Source organism: Chelonoidis abingdonii, chromosome 7, assembly GCF_003597395.2.
Source record: "Chelonoidis abingdonii isolate Lonesome George chromosome 7, CheloAbing_2.0, whole genome shotgun sequence".
In the NCBI taxonomy this organism is placed as follows: Eukaryota; Metazoa; Chordata; order Testudines; family Testudinidae; genus Chelonoidis; species Chelonoidis abingdonii.
In genome coordinates, this window is record NC_133775.1 from 103,336,685 (window position 1) to 103,358,291 (window position 21,607).

At 43.2% G+C, this 21,607-nt stretch overlaps 1 protein-coding gene across 1 annotated transcript in view; it reads right to left on the reverse strand.

The window, feature by feature from the left end:
- LOC116837700 (A disintegrin and metalloproteinase with thrombospondin motifs 2) overlaps positions 1-21,607 on the reverse strand; it is a 105,370-nt gene that overhangs the window by 35,775 nt on the left and 47,988 nt on the right. The window contains exons 7-10 of the mRNA XM_075068310.1: positions 16,204-16,336; positions 11,642-11,755; positions 1,567-1,712; positions 644-819 (exon numbers count right to left, since the gene is read on the reverse strand). Coding sequence (XP_074924411.1) covers positions 644-819; positions 1,567-1,712; positions 11,642-11,755; positions 16,204-16,336 — 569 coding nt within the window. The remainder of the gene's footprint in view (positions 1-643; positions 820-1,566; positions 1,713-11,641; positions 11,756-16,203; positions 16,337-21,607) is intronic.

Genomic DNA, 21,607 nt, shown 5'->3' on the forward strand with positions numbered 1-21,607 from the left:
ACAAAGCACTAGTGAAAATTGTTTTGGGGAGCAATTCAGAGAAATGAACTACATGGGCATTTTGCCATTAACTCCTGGTTCCCATCAACTCTCAGGCTGAATGCATTATGATTGCCCTTAAGAAGAGCCTTTCCTCTATTGGGATCTGAGAAACCAGATGTGGCCAACTCTATTATCCATTCTTTGCTGAGGCCAAAATTTTAAAACTTGGCTGCCTGTTAGGACTCTTAATCCATACTAAGGAATTGAACTAAATGTCCTGATTTTAAAGATGAACAGCAGCTCCCACTGACTGTTGTAAAGTCTGAAATTTCTTTTTTTTTTTTATCTCCCTCATCATGTTTTCAAGACACTAAGGAAACAAACTAACAACCCATTCCTGCTTCTGTATCAACGGTCTGCAACGTTGCTGACAGCACAAGCAGAGGAGCCAGGGATGGAAAGTAGAACTGTCTGTTCACCCCAAGAGGGGCTCTCTCCTTCACCAGGGTGATGCACATTGGTAAGAGGACCAGGGGAAGCCTGCAGCGCTAATGCCCAGGTGGCACCTCATTGTCAGACAATGAATTTCTGTCTCCAGAGCTATCAAAACTGGGACTGAATTTGCTAAGACAACATTAGAACAAGATGGGGAATCACTAACCATCGAGATGCTCATATGGGAGCCAGTGGTGTTTCGTATTCTGATATTCAAAGTAAGGATCCCATTGTCTACACTGCTCCTCTCTAAAATCATCAGAATCCTGAGGACAATCTTGAGAGTTGCAAAGCTGGAACTCATAGGTTGGCCCCATGCACGTACGGCCTCCATTAGCTGGGCTGTGAAGAGGAAAGAAAAATAATGGTTAACGATAGTATTAATGAGCGAAGCAAGGGGGTTTTGTTTTTACAAATCCCTTAGGGACTGTTTCAATATCCACTGATGTTAATAATGGATATAATGCTTTCAAGACCCACGTAATGTATTGTACTGTTATAACCAGCTTCACAGATGGGTACACTGAGGTACAGAGAAGATAAATGATCTCCTCATGGGCAAAAAGTGGGTCAGTAGAAATGCTGGCAGCATATAATCCAGGAGTTCAGACTCTCAGGCTATGTCTACATTTATGGTGGAGTACAGTACCCACCACAGTGTAACTACACACCACAGTGAAAGGTTCCGGCAGCAGGGAGGCAGCAAGGAAAAGCTCCGGTGGCTCCCCACTGCCAGAACCTTTCCCCACTGCTGGAACCTTTCCCTACAAATAGCACTGTAGACGTGGGAAGCACTGCTAGGGCGTTTTGAGAGCTGTGAACGCGTACAGCCTGGGGATTCAGGCCCGTCAGGCTCTCTTCTCTACTCACCTGAGCTGTGCCTCACCATCCATTCTTCTATTTATACCCATGCTAGCTGTGCATGCAGTGTCTGTACTCTACACACCTCCGTAAGTGTAGACATACCCTGTTTTTAATCTGCACTATGCAATACTCCTTGGTGCATTACTTTATCAGTAACTTAACAGAAATTCCCCCACAGTCATTCACTACATATAAGGAAAAAAACCTGGTGTATATTGAACTTACTGTGGATTGTCACATTGCCGTGTCCTGTATTTTACCCCTGTACCACAGGTTCGAGAACAGGAGCCAAACTTACTCCATGCTCCCCAATTTCCATCCTGTTTCAAGATATCTGGAGTTAACCAGATGCAGTGACCTTTAAAGCAGTGCTAAAAGAGAACATTGAAAAGGTTAGATATTGTGTGGTGTCATCTTCATACAGCTGAACACATACTCTGAGTACTGCACATCATTATAGTCAATGAAATCTGAACATAATACCCAGGTTTCATTTATAGGCATAGGTTATGAATTTCTTCACTTCTCTAGAAGATAAGGATGAGTCACACTGTCTTGACGTGCCTACGGTCCCAATCCCGCAAATACACCCATATTTAACTCTACCTAGGTCCATAAAGTTAAGCATGTACATAAGTTATTGCAGGATCAGGACCTAAGTGTGTACCACTGCCCTCTATTGCCTGGAATGTCACACATCCTCCAGAGTTTTATGGCTCCATCTTGTGGCTGCAACCATAACTTTACAACTAACAGACTCTCATTTAGTACAAGTGGTAGAGACTTAAGCTTTCGAAACCAAAGATACAAAGTGTTATCTGTCATACCACATGCACTCAGTTTATCTGGCAATGATGAGGATTCTTTCTACAATGTACAGTTTCATTACAACACACAAAATATTGTGTACAGAGGAGGGAAAGGGTGCACCCACCCATTGTGCTGAAAGCTTTAAGATGCACAGTTACTGTCACAGTATATCAACCCAGGGGCGGCAGGGCAGGCCAAGGGAGAGACCCGGCCCCAAAACTGCTGGAGGGCTAGGAGTTTGAGACCCCTGCCTTAGAGTAACTAATATCTGACCTAAAAGGTTTTCTTCATCTCTGTGGCTATGTCTACACGGGACACCATTTCAGTGGTGTGCAGCTTACATGTAGCTAACTACAAGCCACAGTGAAAAAACACACCACGTCCACACTACAGTGAAAGGCTCCAGCAGAGGAAAGGCAGCTTTAATTACTCCCCACTGCTAGAGACTTTCACTGCAGCGAGGAAAGGCTCTGGCAGGGGGAAAGGGAAAGGCTGCTCACCCGCCGCAGAGCCTTTCCCCACTGCTGGAGACTTTCCCTGCGGTGCAAAGGGCTGCAGCAGCAGGGAACTGGCAGCCTTTCCAGCTGCTTCCCTGCTGCCAGAGTCTTTTCCCATGGACAGGAAAGGCTCCAGCAGTAGGAAGGCAGCAGGACACTACACTGCTAAAACTAGCAGTTTAAATGGGAGGCAGGGCTTGGGCCAGCTGAGAACATGTAGAGTGTGTACTCCAGGGCCGTACGTCTTTACTGACTTAATCAATGCCTCACTGTCTACATTGCTCTATGATTTCAGATTCAATTTCAAATATAAGAGTATAGTGGTCCTAAAGCGTTTGAAAGCTGCCCATTTGCTAAACACCAAAAAGTTTCCATCTTTTCAACTTTCTCCCCTCCCTCTTTAACGAGACCCCCTAATCTCTCAGAGCCAAATTCTCCAGTCTTTAAGAAAGATTCCCACTGAGGTTAAAAGCAGTTTTTCCTCAGTTAAGGACAACAGAATTTGGTCCTTCCTTTTCATCATTCCTATAAAAGTTACACTGATAAAATGTGGGTGCCAGGAGATATTTTAGAAGCAGTAATTATTTTACACCCCACTCATACTGTAGTTTGTCTGTTTTAACAGTTCCTGTCAAGGTGAGAGGCCTGGTTCTCACACACAGATGGCCATAACAACAAGTGCAATCATTCACTTACTTTTCTTCTCATTCAAGTCAACAACAAAATTTCACACAGCTTAACAAGCCTGAGAATCCAAGAATTTGGCAGCCAGTATAAGCAGAGCATATGGCCAAATGCATGCTGCCAGCAAAAACAAAGAGAAGATTTAGAACACAAAATCTTCCTTAAAGCATAGAGTGATTAGTGCTCAGGAAGACAAATTCTTAGAAGTGATGGACAATCATCAATAAAGTAAATAAAAAGGGGAATAATTAGTAAAATTGTAACTATGTATTTTAATGATTTGCTGAATTGTTTAGTGACTTTGAATCACTATTCAGATTATTTATTGTGTCAGTAATTTGGTTAGATAGCAGCTCAAAAAAATAGAGGAGAAACTTGATTTAAGATGTTGATTCTCTATCATGACTGTAAAATACTCTACGTCAAAACATAATTAAGGGATCACATTCATTCCAGGGGAGCATGAGAGTCAGTAAGGGTCAGATTCCAACACTCTTACTAACATCAAGTAATAACTGGACAGTATCACTGATCTCAACTACTCGGTGGTATCAGTATTTGGTCCTCTATGCCAGTTGCCTTATGTCAAAGCAAAACTGGGGCATTGGACTATATGTATATGGGGCTCTAACACAGGTAAACTCTACCTAACAAAACCTAAATCTCTGCTCTTGAGGGTTCTCATCTAAAGACATGAACACAGATGGCAATGAATTTAAGAAACAAAGAGTAGCATGTACACATTACTGCTGAAAAGCTTTATGAAGGAGGTGGGTTACCCACGAAAGCCATTTATGGTGAATTTTCTCTAGCCTCATGTCATGAATGCTAATTCTCTCATGCTTCATAAGAATTTGAAAGTTCAGTGCTGTACCCTTCTCAGATTCCCGAGTGATGCCAGTCTCGAGGCAGGGCTTAACCTGAACAATAGTTGAAGGGTGGCTGGGGCCTGTGTGGAAGCACGCATCAGGCTGTCAGTCCACATTTCAACCTTGTTTGAGAGAAGATGACTCAATATTTCCTGGTCTGCAATTATCCAAAAATCCTTCTCTCACCATCAAAGCTTTGAACCATCAGGTGTAATTTACACATTATTCTCTGACTCACCCAGCCTATATGAGATCAACTGTGTATTTACAGCTTACTATGAAATGATCTAGTGCTTGAACTCAGGGGGCAGAGGAGTACTGAGAGGCTCACAAAATGGTGAGTTAATAGAAGTGAAGTACTGTTGGCGCTGTTGCTCAAGGGAAAGAAGCTGTCTCAATTTTCACTGGAGCAGTTAGTCCTATGTTGGTTGCCAGTCTCCACATGGTAAACATGGAAGCTGAAGTTTAGCCATCAAGAAACATGCAATATGAGTCATCTCCAGCTCTGCCAATTCTTGTTTTAGGATGAAAGGAGAAGAATTTGCAGGGGGAGCTTGCACAGGAGAACAAGATCCGTAATAGAATCCAGCACTTTTGCAAGGGGGAAGGAGCGTGAGGATGTCAAATATAAACAGCTTCATCTCCAGTGTAATGAAGGAACCTGGATTCTTTCCTTCCCACCATTAACCCAGTTAACTTCTTAATCAGCTGGAGAAGGGCCAATTGGAACCTCTATTCCTAGCAAAAACAGAGCTTTTCATTTTAATTATGTAACTGACATTAAAGCACAAACAGTTTTTTGGTAAGAAGGAAAAAAAGGGAGGGTAAACGTAAACTGTTTTCTAAGAGGAAGAGGAGACAACTCTGCTTGTAGTCTCGCCTCTTTTTCTGGCAGAAAGGACGGTCAAAAACAAGTGCGATTTCCAGGAGAGGACGTTTAAATCTATTACAGTAAAAGGTTCTACTGCTGACTGATTTCAGCTGTTCTTTGAAGCAAAAAGTGTACATGCCAAGAAGGAGCCAGTGTGCTGCTAAGGCAGCAGTTCTCAACCAGGGGTCCACGGCCCCATTGGGGTCCACAAGCAGGTTTCAGGGGGTCCGACAAACAGGGTTGGCATCAGACTCATTGGGGCCAAGGGCAGAAAGCCCATGTTGCCGTCACCCCACCGCCCAGGACTGAAGTCAAAGCCCGAGCAGTTTAGCTTCACTGGACCCCTCATGGTGTGGGGCCCCAGGCAACTGCCCTGCTTGCTTTCCCCTAAATCTGGCCCTGGCTTTTATATGCAAAAAAAAGTTGTTGTGGCACAGGTGGGCCGTGGAGTTTTTATAGCATGTTGGGAGGTAGGGGGTTCAGAAAGAAAAAGGTTGAGAATCCCCATTCTAAGGGACACTGGCACTTTCAAATTAATTTGCAAGAGAGGGCTGGTAAACCTTCTTTTTGTGTCTGACTATGTTATAAGAGACATTGCTTGCTTTATTTAGGGCACATCCCTGTTTTTCAGTCCAAACATTTGTAAGATACTCCCAAAGTCTGTATGTCTGTTAGGGTTTGTGCTTCTCAGTCTCCTCCATGATGTGCTGAGATCCTACCACGGAGAGATTTATTTAGACTTCGCCATCATGGCAGAGCATTGCAGGTCTAGGCCAACCTGTTCCATCTGCTCAAGCATATTTAGTTGTGAGGTATCAAGTGAAGGCTGTCGCATAACAATGGGCTCTGCAAGCCAATAAAAGTTTCTCACTGTCTGTGGTGACTAACTTATCCAACTGTCTCCTGAGAGAAGTGGAGGTCTGCTTTCTCACTGGGAAATTATCTGGACTGCCTCAAGTGCATATTAGCCTTGTCAAAATACGTTTTTCTTGGTCATTTTTTTAACAATATATTTTAATTTCAATATTTAATAATTTCCATGCTTTTATGAAGGAGGGAAAAGAAAGGGTCAGCTTGGAGCATCTTCTTGTTAAAACAGTGCAAGGACGGAAAATAGCTGCTAGGTCAACTGTGTACTTGGATCTTTGGTTTATGTGTCAGCATTCAAGAATAATGTCAACTTTGTTGGCACTGAAAGATAAGAGGGTTCTTACCTCTCTAACAACAAAATAAACGAGTGCCAGGTGGCATAAGCCTGCGCACTCCTCTCTGCAGAAAGCAGATGGATTGTAGCATGCAATCTCCTTGCATGAATGCTCTTATTTCTTGTTTCTTTCTCATGGGGAAGGGCTAGCTGCCTCAGCCAAAGCAAATGTCTCAATCAAAAAGTACTAGTTTAAAAAACCTGCCAAACACTTTTTGATTTCATGCAGTTGGAGAAGCCTGAGGCTAACAGCGGGGCTAAGAGAATCAGATACAGGTAAATAAATATATCATCAGCTGGAAAGCATATATGCTTTTTTAGGTCAAAGTGCATTAAGAAGATTTAAGCTTTGTATAGTTGCTCCTTATCTGCAGATCTTACAATGCAATTTATGCAACATATTCAACTTCATATTAAGGCTTCTATCCCACAAGGATTTGTGCAAATGCTTCACTTTACACATGAAAGTTAATGGGACTGCTCAGATCGCATAGTATTAAACGCATGCGTAAATCCTTGCAATATTAAAGTTTTTTAAAAAGCAGTATAGGGCCAGATCCTGCAATTCCTCCTTGCTCAGAACTCCCTCTCAATGCTGGTAAAAATTAGATTTTCCTGCGATGCAAAACAATATATAATTTCTCCATAAAATGTAACAAAAATTAATATTTTACATGACAAAAGGCAGGGTTTTTCACAGCAATATTTCCTTTTCCACCTGGGAAGGAGGAAGACAGGAAAATATTTTGTCATTTCATCACTAAAAAGAGTGAATTGTCAGTGCGTTGCAAATGAACAAAATACAGTGGGTCACATTTCTCCATTGGCCTCATGGAAATCCATTTGAAAGTCCTGGAAGTGGCAAAATCTAACTCTTTAGAGTGATTATTTCCAATAATTTCTACACGTATATTGGACTTCAGATGGAAGCATTTGAAGATAAACTAATAGGCAAAAGACTGCTGCTGGAAACTATGGATGAATTTTGGTAAATCTTGCTGGATCAGACAAATATGTAAGACATTAGAAAATTTAACAGTTTGTCCTCCTTTCACTACTTAATCTCAGAGCTGTATCCAAGATATGGGCTGGGAATTTAGAACAAAGACTTTTATGCTGCCATACAACATCTGCTGAAAACGTTCTAGTTATCTAGTCTCTATTGTAGGTGGTCTGGGTCCCCTGACAGTTCCTTCACTGAAGTAGAGGACAGGCTAGATTAGATTCTGTTCAGTAACATCAACTAAGGTTAGAAAAGTTCAGAGAGCAGCTATCTGCAAGCAACACTCTGGTGAAAATCTTTGTCCCTTAACTTGGGTTAGTCTCCAAAACATCATCATAACCATTTCTGGCATTCAGTTCCGTCAGCCGTTGCAAAGCCAGAATGTTTTCATGACACACCAGTAGTGTTTAGATTGGCCCATCTTAAAGTGGGCTCTTCGAATAAGTGGTGACAGCTGCAAATCTCAGAAATGGGAAACAAATGGATCTTTCTGAACCAACACCAATAGTTAATTATTTATGGTTGTTCCTTTTTTGCCTGACATTATTCCAAAGAAAATATGTGGACAAAGGTTCAAGTTATTTTACTCTTCCTCAGACTCTCATCAGGTAGTAAGGAATGTGGGACCTTCCATTTCATATAAAAGGAAATTGCAAAGGTAGGGCTTGACTCTCATCTCTCTGTGCTGTGTAAATGGTACAATCACACCCTCACAACATAATCTGTTATATAACAGAGATTTCGGTATGGCCCAAAGTGGGTGGTGATGGTGCGTGTATCAAAAAGAAGCAACAAAAATGGCGGGCAAAGAGACAAGGAAAAGATGGCAGGGAGTTCATCTGATTTGCCTGTATTCAGAACCACCAGCTACCATCACCTTCCTGATAAATATATTGTTCATATTTACAGCCAGCAAATTCAGATTTAAGGACACTTTTAAAACTCATGCTATTGTGAAGAAAGCTTAAGCTCAGTCTTTTTAATATTAATTACCAATGTACTTTTTAATTTTATATAATTTTCTAATTGGAAGAATACAAAATGTTTACCAAAAAAATCTGGAACAGTGTCCTTAGGGATAAGATGATTATAATTCTGTTATCTACTAAAGCTTCAAATATGCAAACTCTCTTCAGTGTCATAAAAATGGCAAATTTATAGTTAGCTGTAAAACTTCTCTCTTGTCTGAAACACAGTATGCAACATCTCAGCTGAGGTACTGAAGATCTTTATAATGGAAACATTGGCTGATCCTTAACTATATGGTTGGAAGTGCAAGGCTACTCTAGTTTGTTAATGTCCTTTGTTTCTTCCAATGTTTGTGTGAAGTACTAAATTGACTGATGACCGGGAGGAAGGAAAAGCTAGTAAAAGGAAAATAATTATATTTGTCTCTGGTTTCATAAAAACATTTAATGCAAAATCATGTTACAGACCTTAGACATGTGTATTATCTCCATCCATGTGAAACATGGAAGACCAAGCAAAGTAGTTTTTATTGCAAGAGAAAAGATGAAGTTCTGTTTTTTTTTAACCTTCTTCCAGATGAAGCTCCAATTATTAAAGGCTGACGTGCTTCCAAGTAGGACTCAAGAAAGGAATGTTGAACACTTAGCAAGTGACAAAATGGCAGCTATTCTTGCCTTAACTAATTGTCTAATGAAGTAAACTGCCAAGGGTGAAATGGGAGTTTTGCTGTTGTCTTCAATGAAGCCAGGACTTCATCCCAAATGCATACAGTAGTATCAGCTGTTCCAAAAGGTGCCAGTTTGGTACGAGAATAGGGAGACCAGATGTTCCGATTTTATAAGAACAGTCCCGATTTTTGGGTCTTTTTCTTATATAGGCTCCTATTACCCTCCACCCCCTGTCCCGATTTTTCACATTTGCTGTCTGGTCACCCTGGTAAGAGAACAACAAACAATTCACTTACTATCTACAGTATAACTACTATCTTCCATATAACCAATGGGTATAATTTTGATTATCAGAGGGGTAGCCGTGTTAGTCTGGATCTGTAAAAGCAGCAAAGAATCCTGTGGCACCTTATAGACTAACAGACGTTTTGGAGCATGAGCTTTCGCGGGTGAATACCCACTTTGTCAGATGCATGTAGTGGAAATTTCCAGGGGCAGGTATATATATGCACCCACGAAGGCTCATGCTCCAAAACGTGTTAGTCTATAAGGTGCCACAGGATTCTTTGCTGCTTTTATAGTTTTGATGGCAGTCAAAACTTAACCTTCTCCAGCTACTTATTATGGATGGCTCCCATTTGCCAGTTCTCTTTCTCTCTCTGCTCACTAGCAATCTGGCAGCATAAAAATGCTTAACTACAGTCATAGAAAAGAGAAATAGAAGAGCCCTCCATCCTTCTCACCAACCAAGGCAGGTTCAATTAGTAAAGTTTGTTCTGAAGTGCTTTGTCCATTCAAAAGCCTGTCTCCAACATATTTGGAATGAAACTCTTTTTTTTTTTTATTTATTCAATTATTTTGACATTCCAATGGTGTGCTATACAGTAATAACAGTTACACAAGTAACCATTTTCCAGCATAGATTATGTTCACTACTGCATTTTTGTTAGATTTGTTAATTGTATAAATAGCAAATTTTATATTTTTAACCAAAAATAACATCCTGGCTAACTAACTAACAATGTTGTCTTAGGTTTGGGGTTTAATTTTTCAAGTTTTATTGCTACATTTCCCACAGACAATACGAGGTTACATAATAGGAATCATCTGGGGAGGAGAAAAAGAGAAGAGATTGGGTTCCAGCAGACCACACTGTGCAGGGGGAAAGAATTTAGAACCACGTGACATTTTTATCCAAAGAGAGGGCTCAAACCACAGCAGCAGCTGCTAACGTGATTTACTTGTATAAATTATGCTGTCCATCAGGGAAACGGTATGTTGCTTTTAACACCCTTGAGAAAAACCCTTTCCAAGTGGTAACGCTGCCCCGAAAGGGTCATTGTATAGACTGATTGATCCAAAGCCCAGGGATGTCAGGAGGAGTGTTTCCATTAACGTTAATGGGTTTTGGGATCAGACCCTTAATGAGCTCCCTGCAAACCACTAAATAAGCCTCCAATATTTCCCCCCCACCAAAGCATTCATAATGGCCCCTGGCTTCTGCCTTCATAATAGTCACTAGCTGCTCTCATATTAGTGCCCTTGCATAGGTCTCATAGTCCCATCCTCCTTTGAAGCGACTGTCAAAAGACTGTCAAAAGCTAAGGCAACCTCTCTCATGTATCCGGCCTGGATTCCCACACCTGCTGTGCTTTCCCCATCACACTTACACTTTCATTTGGGCTCCTCTGACTATTGTTACTGTGGTCTTAGTTCAACTGTAATCTCTGAAATCTTATTACTTTCTGATGCCATGGCTGCCAATAAGCATCACCAATGGTGTAAACACAATCACACTTATTATAGATTGTTTGCAAATGAATAACTCCTCTTGTGACCATATCACTATGATTTGCAAATAAGTACAGATTTATTGATGCCCAGAGACTACAAGGCCTGGTACTGAAAACAGGTTAGACCGCTAGACAGATTTTACATAGAACAGATTAACAAATCTTTAGCCCTAGACCTCATGTTGCTGCAACCTTATTTTCTCTCTCGACTTTTCTTCATATCTCAGATTATCCCATCTCTGAACTAATTAGATTTTTACTAGCAATGCAAAAGCCAATATTTTTGGCCAAACTGGGGCCCCTGGAACTCTTTAGTTCTAAGCAAGCTCTCAACTTGACTTCCCTTATAGCTGTGCGCTAAACAATTAACGTGTATTCCTCAGTTTCCCCCCTCCATTCAGTTAGATTAAAATACTTTTTTTGAGTGATGTGAGGATGAATGAGTTAAAGTTTGTAGAGATGAAAAACAGTAAGTGTCAAATATTATGAGCTACTGACTTGAAAGGTATTAAGATACTAAGCCCCTCTTCATGCACTCTCTTTTTTATACTATATAACAATGACTATCCAAGTCCATTCTTCTGTAGACCACTTTACAAGACACTGGCATCTACACTTGAATCGTATCCATACAATCCTCCCAATTCACAACTTTGTCAGTCTTTTCTGGGTGGTCTGCAATGAACCATAGTTTGAGGACTGCTAGTGAACATTTTCTCTTCATAAGTCTTAGTCTCCAGTCTTACCCCTGTTGTGGTCCTTTTTTGTATTGCCTCTGAAATGAGTGGACCAGATTGTACACAAATTCAGAGAAGGTCAAACCAGAAAGAACAACGCCATCTTGTTCCTTGATTCTCTGATGAAATCCCCCAAATGCACGAACACATACCAGTACGCCCAATAGCATGAAAAAATGTGATATATAGTCTCACCTTTCCAGGTGCGCACATAGTCCCATCCAGTGGTGGTCCCTTCTTTGTTTTGCAGAAATAAGGGTTATCGGGATGGCTACACCACAGCTGCTTGCAGGGATCAAACGTACGGAACTAGGACACACAAAAAAGCAGAGCATATGTTGCTTTTGGAGCTGTCAGACAGAATTCCATTAGAAACACTCTGCAGTTTATTTTCTTCCACCTTTAAAAGAGGCAGATGTTATCACAGAGTAATAAAGAGCATTTAATAATATTTCTGTGGCCAAGTCACATTTGAGTGGAGTTTTCATGCAACATCACTGACTCTCATAGTGAAATCCTGCCCTGAGTGGAGTGATGCTGGAAATGTGAAAGTGGGTTCACAGGATAGAATGAACAAGGGCAATTAGCCACCATGTGATGAGCTGCACGCAGTAGATAGCACTAGACATTATTTATCTGTATAACTGAAATGCCTAGGAGCCCAAGTCATGGACCAGGACTTCACTGGGGTTGCTAGCCAGCAAAGGACCTGATCAGACACCTTAGCTAACAAGTTATATACTGTGTTGGGCAAAGGCAAGACAGTTTCCTTGTCTACTGCTCTCGTGGGTGCTAGGTACACATGCTGCTTTACTGCTGTGGGGAGTAGCTGTGTGTGTGAGAGAGACTGGTCTGCCCAAGCCCTCTTCCTTGCTGAAGACACCTGTGGAACACAAAGCTGGATTTAGCACTATGCTAAATTGGTGCTGCAAACAAAGGTCCCATTTGCACAGGTTCCTGAGAGTATGTCTACACTACGAAATTAGGTCGATTTTATAGAAGTCGATTTTTAGAAATTGATTTTATACAGTCGACTGCGTATGTCCACACTAATCTCATTAAGTCAGCAGAGTGCATCCTCACTACCATGTCTAGCATCAACTTAAGGAGCAGTGCACTGTGGGTAGTTATCCCACAGTTCTAGCACTCTCCGCCACCCTTTGAAATTCTGGGTTAAGCTCACAATGCCTGATAGGACAAAAAACATTGTCACGGGTGTTTTGGGGTACATTTCATCAGTCGTCTCTCCCCCTGTGAAAACAGCAGAAGACAATTATTTTGTGCCAGATACCAGGGCGATTAGAAGAGTACAGCAAGGCGCGCTGCACATCAGAGAGGCTTTGAAAACCAGTCTCATGACTGGCCAGGCTTTGGTGTGACAATTGTGTGTGTTTCAACTTGATGCAAACCCACCCTCTTTGTTGATTTTAATTCCCTGTAAGCCAACCACCCTCCCCGCCCTTCGAAATAAAGTAACTATTACTTTGAAACCATGCATTCTTTCTTTATTAATTAAAAAAATGAGATAACGGACAAGGTAGCCTGGGTGGGGTGGAGGAGGAGGGAAGGACAAGGCCACATTGCTTATTATAGCCACACTAAAAATCAAATTATTTGAATGACAGCCTTCTGTTGCTTTGGCCATCCTCTGCAGTAGAGTGGCTGGGTGCCCGGAGCCTCCCCCCATGTTCTTGGGCATCTGGGTGAGGAGGCTATGGAACATGGGGATGAGGGTAGGCAGTTATACAGTGGATACAGCGGGGATCTGTGCTCTTCTTGGCTTTCCTGCAGCTCCAACAGACGCTTCATCATCATGTTCCTTTGCTCCCCCATTAGCCTCAGCATCGCGTCCTGCCTCCGCTCTTCGTGCTCATTTAATTCTTCCCTGGCCTCTGCCACTGAATGCCTCCATGCATTAAGCTGTGCCCTATCAATGCGGGAGGACTGCATGAGCTCGGAAAACACGTCATCGCAAGTGCGTTTTTTTCACTTTCAAATCTGCGATAACATCAGGGACAGAGATGATAGGGGGAGTGTAGAAACATTCTACGTTCTATGATTCTGGGGGGACTGCATGGTCACCTGTGCTGCTGAGTTTGCCACGCTGACTAAACAGGAAATGAAATTCAAAAGTTCACAGAGCTTTTCCTGTGTACCTGGCTAGTGCATCAGAATTCAAAGTGCTGTCCAGAGCAGTCACAATGGAGCACTCTGGGATAGCTCCTGGAGGCCAATATCGTTGATTTGCGTCCTCACTACCCCAAATTTGACCCAGCAAAGTCGATTTTAGCGCTATTCTCCTCGCCAGGGAGGAGTACAGAAGTCGATTTTAAGAGCTCTTTAGGTTGACGGAATGGAGTTGGTTGTGTGATGAATTCCTTTTTAAATCGACTGAACATGGCTAAATTCGACCTAAATCCATAGTGTAGACCAGACCTGAGAGACTGGTACCTTAGTGGGAAAGTGAACAGAGTTGATGCAGAAGTTGAAAGAGTAGAGATTCACCCATTTCACTCAAATACAGATTGGCCACTAGGTCAACAGAAGTTATTTGAAGAAGGTACTATTCAAAAGAATACATACCAGTGACTTTCTCCCAGAGTAGCATCAATGGGATCGTGTCCAGACATCCTAATACAGCTGATGTTTAGAGTCTCCTATTCAATGTTGGGAGTCGCTGCATTTGTCATACATGTTATCACTGATGAGTTTTGAACCAGAATTCTCACTGTGCGTGAGCAGCTGCCACACCTTCTGGAAGCTCCTCTTTGCATAGCTTACAGTTTAGTCCCACTTTTAGGAGACGGAAGTGGGAGGCAAAGCTCTATCATATGTCTCAAAAGATCATCTTCCCTCAAGCCAAGCCAGTAGGAAGTTGTATTAATCCTGCCTGACCTCAAAGATGCTCTTTGAGTATTATGTTCATGGACAAGGGAGACCACTGCTTCACTAAATGTGCATGCAAACTGTCTTATCTGCCTTCAGCGCCCTTTGCCCACATTAGGAACAATAATACATCATCCTTTCAATAAAATTGGTTATTTTTGTGCAAGATGCAGCATCTTGCCTTATGTGGGCAGTAAGCGTGAAACATTAAACAAGCAAGTGATGAAAACCACTATTGTTTCTCTCTAGCCTAGGTGGAAGTCTTGCAAAAAAAGAAGTAAGCAGACACCAACAGTGTGTGTGGCAGACTAAATGACATAGCTGGCTTTGTGTTTCAAGCCTGGAACGGCTAATGAAATTAGAGCATAATAATTTCTTGACCTCTGATTAAAAAAAATAAAAGACCCAATAAGATTAAAAAGTTTCCTTATCACTTCAAAGTTAGTGTATTATTCCCTGTTTATAGTTAGCTGAACAGAATATTCTTCATGGCAGGCTTCACTATAATTAGGGCTTCTGTTTTTCAGGGTTTATTAATTTCATTTTCAAGGTTTATTGGTAGCAATTTTTGATTTTTATGTAGATGTCCAAAAGTTAGAGGTTTGGGAGGCTCTCTCTTTGTATATACTGTAATTGGTAATATATATTGTCACAGCTTCAGGGTAATTTCACCTATATTCCCCACTTCCATGGTCCACTCCAGGTGTGCCCAATCAGGCGTCAGGCCTCCAGCCATCATCTGTCTATGGGTAGGGACTCTTGTCTCACTTCCTTCTGACGGGGGGTGGGGGAGGACAGTGAGTTAGGCTGCACAGCTCCCTGACTTACACAGTAATACCTCCAGCAAACCAGTCTGCCTGAAGGCCAGCACCTGTCCTTTCTCTCCAAGAGCTATGACCAGCAGTTACAAGTTACCACACAGCTCTGTCTAAGCAAGCACCCTTTTTCTTAAGGCAAAAACATTACAGAGAAAATGTAATAGAAACAATTAACAGATTTAAACACACACTAAACACACCAGGAGTCACCCATCAGTCTCATAGGACCCTAGCAGGCCAAAGCCTTTCCAACCCTTCTGCAAGGGTTGAGGCTCCCCTTGGAGAGAAGGTCCTGGATCAGAAAGAAGACCCTGAGTTAGTTTAAATGAAGATTTTTTATGCCAAAAGCCCTTCCTTCATCTATTGGTATCGGGAAAACCCAGTTTGAACCAGGATATGCAAGCCTCCCCAGGGGTAGTAGCTCTCTGGAGATGTGTACAGCTGAGTGATTTACCTTAATCACCCCATACTGTTAGTAGTTCCTGGGTGAGCTAAACACAACCCTCCCAATCCATCAGAACTGCATATAATCCCTGGCCCACAGCGATACATAAATCATTCATAACCTTAATCCAATGTTTCCCCAAAGATACGGCATGCAGCTGCAATATCTGTCACATATATTACATTACTCATGACAGCAATATATATTGTAATGAATAATTTCTTTGTAATGTTCCCTAGTGCACTTTAATGTAGCATTAGATTAAAGTGTCCTGCAGAACCTTTAGTGTGCACAAGTCGAGTCTATGTGGACCAACTAATATGCAACACATTAGTGCACTTTAGAAATCACACCTTCATAGTCCACATTACTGCTCTGTGTAGACAAGCCCTTAGATGCAAGTAACTATTTCTGGTGTTTTCCCCATGTTTATTAGATAATCACTGATTTCTTCTCTCCGCCCTCCCCTCTCAGGGTGTTTTTTATCAGTGTTTATCCATTAAAATCTAAAATCAGAAGCCCTAACTATAATGTCCATATTAAGGCCATTTCAAGGACAATTACAACACTTCTGGATGAGGAACAGCAGAACTCAGCTAAGTACTTACAGCTGTGCACATCATGTAGCCCAAACCAAAATCAAAACGGCACTGCTCATTCATGGAGTAGTGAATTCCTGGCAGCTGGGGAAGGGAAGGCCAATCATGTTCAAAAGGATCATCACGCAGACAATCATAGGAACTGCAATAGGCAAAAATTACAGTAACAGACGGGAATGTGAGACTTTTATAGCATTTATGCTTTCTTTAAATTTTCATTCCAAACAAAATACAAGGTATAATTTCTCAGATACTGGTTCATAAACAACAGTTAGTATTTCAGTTATGCTTACATGGTATTTACCATGCTGTATCTGCATTTAACATGTGACAGCATTTGACCTTTTATTTTTCTTATGTCTTTCCATTATAATTTCCATTTAGCTTGCAGGTATATTTCTGTAACTCCCCAGAGTCCCTACTTGAAAAGAATCGAGAAAGAATCCTCTACAAATGAGGCTGAGAAGAAAAGAAAAAAATTAATTTTCCATTTGTGGAATTCCTTTTTGCCTGCTGCCTTTCAAGTAAAGCTTTAAAAACAAAATATTGCTGAGCTCCATAATAAATTCCTTCCTTCCTGAGAGAAAGAGAGAGAGAGTGTATGTGTGTATGTACAGGTTTGTTTGTGGAAGGGAGGAGGTGTTCCTATTACAGATTCTCCTGATATCTTAAATACTTGTATGTCCCCACTGCAAACACATTGCCTACAATGAACTTGAAACATACATGGGGAAGACTCCTGGAGCACAGAGGATCCACAAGTAATGGTTGACTATGGTGTAACTGTGAATTTCATAATTTCAAAGCTACTTTCTCAAGTGTCTCATGGTGGACAGTATCCTTGCTATGTTCATACGTAATCTAGTATTATCCTGTGACATCACAAAATTAGTTAAATTTAACAAACTCATTTCTCTGTTTTTATGGCCATTATTTTCCTCTCATGTTTTCTGCCATTATTCATCATATTCACAAACGTAGTTCTTTGGCTGTGAAAAATGGTAACCAAAAGTCCATTTAGGATCAAAGTCCTTGTGGATTCTGTAGAAAGACTGGGAGTGTCCTAGATCTGGGAATTATTCAGGTCATTCTAATCATCTCAATGAACACAGGACAGAATTTTGAGTCTATACACTACAGGATTATACCGATTTTACAGAAACCGTTTTTTTAAAACGGATTGTATAAAGTCAAGTGCATGCGGCCACACTAAGCACATTAATTCGGCGGTGTGCGTCCATGTACTGAGGCTGGCGTCGATTTCCGGAGCGTTGCACTGTGGGTAGCTATCCCATAGTTCCCGCACTCTCCCCCGCCCTTGGAACTCTGGGTTGAGATCCCAGTTCTTGATGGGGCAAAAAACATTGTCGTAGGTGGTTCTGGGTACAGCCTCACCCCTCCCTCCATGAAAGTAGCAGACAACTGTTTCATGCCTTTTTTCTTGGGTGAACTGTGCAAACGCCATAGCACAGCAAGCATGGACCCTGCTCAGATCAAGACCACAATCATGGACGTTGTAAACACCTCGCACATTCTCGTGCAGTCTATGCTGAACCAGGACCTGCAAAGCCAGGTGAGGAGGCGGCAGCTATGGCAGCGCGGCGACGAGAGTGATGAGGACATGGACATAGAATTCTCTCGAACCATGGGCCCCTGCGCTTTAGAGATCCTGTTGGTAATGGGGCATGTTCTAGCCATTGAACACCGATTCTGGGCCCGGGAAACAAGCACAGACTGGTGAGATGGCATAGTTTTGCAGGTTTGGGACAATTCACAGTGGCTGCAAAACTTTTGCATGCGTAAGAACACTTTCATGGAACTTTGTGACTTGCTTTCCCCTGCCCTGAAACACCAGAATACCAAGATGAGAGCAGCCCTCACAGCTGAGAAGTGAGTGGCAATAACCCTCTGGAAGCTTGCAACGCCAGACAGCTACCGGTCAGTCGGGAATCAATTTGGAGTGGGAAAATCTACTGTGGGGGCTGCTGTGATGCAAGTAGCCAAAGCAATCATTAAGCTGCTGCTATGAAAGGTTGTGACTCTGGGAAACGTGCAGGTCATAGTGGATGGCTTTGCTGCAATGGGATTCCCTAACTGACCGGGGGCGATAGATGGAACCCATATCCCTATCTTGGCACCGGAGCACCAGGGCACCCAGTACATAAACCGCAAGGGGTACTTTTCAATGGTGCTGCAAGCACTGGTGGATCACAAGGGACGTTTCACCAACATCCACGTGGGATGGCCAGGAAGGGTTCATGACGCTCGCGTCTTCAGGAACACTACTCTGTTTAAACGGCTGCAGCAAGGGAATTACTTCCCAGACCAGAAAATAACAGTTGGGGATGTTGAAATGCCTGTAGTTATCCTGGGGGACCCAGCCTACCCCTTGATGCCATGGCTCATGAAGCCATACACAGGCAGCCTGGACAGTAGTCAGGAGCTGTTCAACTACAGGCTGAGCAAGTGCAGAATGGTGGTAGAATGTGCATTTGGCCGTTTAAAGGCGCGCTGGCGCACATTACTGACTCGCTCAGACCTCAGCCAAACCAATGTCCCCATTGTTATTGCTGCTTGCTGTGTGCTCCACAATCTCTGTGAGAGTAAGGGGAGACCTTTATGGCGGGGTGGGAGGCTGAGGCAAATCACCTGGCCGCTGATTACATGCGCGCAGCCAGACACCAGGGCGATTAGAAGAGCACACCAGGAAGCGGTGCGCATCAGAGAAGCTTTGAAAACGAGTTTCATCACGGGCCAGGGTACGGTGTGACTGTTGTGTTTGTTTCCCCTTGATGAACCCCCCCCCCCTTGATTGACTCATTCCCTGTAAGCAACCCACCCTCCCCCTTCGATTACAGCTTGCTTTCTAAGGAAATAAAGTCACTATCGTTTAAAAATCATGTATTCTTTATTAAAAGTTCATTATAAAAAGAGGGAGAGAACTGACAAGGTAGCCCGGGTGTGGTTTGGGAGGAGGATAGGAGGAAGGAAAAGGCCACTAAAAAAATTTCAAAATAATGACAGCCTTTTGGTTGGGCTGTCCACTGGGGTGGAGTGGGGGGGTGCACGAAGCCTTCCCCATGCGTTCTTACACATCTGGGTGAGGAGGATATGGAACATGGTGAGGGGTGAGGTGGTTACACAGGGGCTGCAGCGGCACTCTGTGATCCTGCTGCTGTTCCTGAAGCTCCACCAGACGTCGGAGCATGTCAGTTTGATCACGCAGCAGCCCCAGCGTTGCATCCCGCCACCGCTGATCTTCCATTTTGCAGTGGGGTCGCATAGCTTGACCTATAGCTATTCTTTGGCCCATTTTGCAGTGGGGTCGCATAGCTTGACCTATAGCTATTCTTTGGCCCACACTGGCATCTTTCCTGTAATTTGATACCACGTCCTTCCACTCATTCAGATGAGCTCTTTCATTGCGGGTCACTTCCATGATTTCCGAGAACATTTCGTCTTGTGTCTTTTTTTTCTGCCGCTTTATCTGAGATAGCTTTCGGGGTGGAGTAGGGATGCTTGAAAAATTTGCAGCTGCATGAGGGAAGGAAAAAAGGGAGAGAAGATACATTTTACAGAACAATGCTTATACTCTTTCATGGTGAACAACACTATTCACCTTACGTAGCACATGTGATTTAACTACAAGGTCGTATTTTGCATCTTAATATTGAGTGCCTGCAGCTCTGGTGTTAGAGATCTCACAGATGCAGGTCCGGGCAGCAGAATTCGGCTTGCATGCGGCCATGGTAAGCCATTGTCTTCTGCAGCCTTCATATATCCAGCGCCCTCCTTTACCAAACAGCAAGCGAAGCCCGTTCAGTGCTGCTTCTTTCCTGTTAACTTGCAGAAGCAGAAACCACCCCCCCATCCAATTCTCTGGGATGATCGCTTTACCCCTCCTCCCACCGCGTGGCTGGTATCATGGAAGATCACTACTAAACACCCCCCTCCTCCCCCACCGCGTGACTGGTAGCAGGGAAGATCCCTGCTACCAAACACAAAAAAGCTCAATGCCAATCACCCGTCCCCCTTCCCCCTGCTTGGCTACCTGCAAGGAAGGATTTCTTTTAAGCAACAGGAAAACAGCCCAGTAGGAATGGCCATCTCTGTCCCCTTAATTAAATTCCGGAATTTCAACCAGGTTACTATGAACGATATCACTCTCCTGAGGATAACACAGCAAGATAAAGAACGGATGTTGCTTGAATGCCAGCAAACACCGGGACCATATGCAGCTAGGCTTTGTCATGCAGTGATACAAGATTACTTGCTACACGCATGGCATGGTCAAGTGTCCTACCATGGAGGACGGAATAAGGCTGCCCTGCCCAGAAACCTTCTGCAAAGGCTTTTGGAGTACCTCCAGGAGCGCTTCATGGAGATGTCCCTGGAGGATTTCCGCTCCATCCCCAGACATGTTAACAGACTTTCTCCAATACCTGTCTCCGCGAAATGCATCCAAGTCCCTCAGGCATTTAATCATATAAAAATGGCTTGCTTTAAACATGTTTAAATATTACAAAGTACAGCTCACCAGATGTCCGCTTCATGGCTTCATTGTTTGCGATATGCTGTTCGAGCGACTGGAGGATATTCCATCAGGGTGAGAAAGCTCCTGCGTGTTGGGAACGGATCTGTGTCTACTGCAAGCGTGTCCTCCTCTTCCTCCTCCTCATCTTCCCCTCGCCCTCAAACTCAGCATTGGCTTGGATATACCCCCCCACCTTGGAATCACAACTGGGTTGGGTTATGTGGCGCCCCCCCGCAGAAATTGCATGCGCTAAACGAATAGCGCATGTTTCGGCCCGCCCCGGACCTTCCGTTTGCTTCTTTGGTTTTCTGTAGCTTGTCTGAGCTCCTTAACTTTCACACGGCACTGTGTACTGAGTCCCTGGCATGTCTTCACTAACCAGCCGTCATCGCGTGCAATCGATTTCTCGGGATCGCATCATATGCGTCTCATCTAGACGCCATATATCATCCCCGAACGCGCTCCTGTCGACTCTGGAACTGACCCAATGTGAACGACGGTAGCGGAGTCGACGGGGAGCTGCGGACGTCGATCCCGCGCAGCCGAGGACAGAAGGCAACTCGATCTAAGATAATTCGGTTCAGCTCACTATCAGCTCTGAAGTGCGTATCTTAGATCGACTCCGTCCCTATGTAGACCCGCCCCTTGTGCCTCTCTGCATCATGCCTTGGAAATTTTTTCTCAAGTTTTTCATTTCGTCTTTGGAACGGATTCTGTTAGCACGGAATCCTCTTCCCATATCAGCAATCAGATCCAGTACCTCCTGTGCGGTCATTGCTGGACTCTTTTTCGATCTCAGGAGACTGCATTGTTATCTGCTGCTGATGAGCCTGCTTGTCACCAGTGCTTGTGAGCTCTCCACGCTAGCCAAACAGGAAA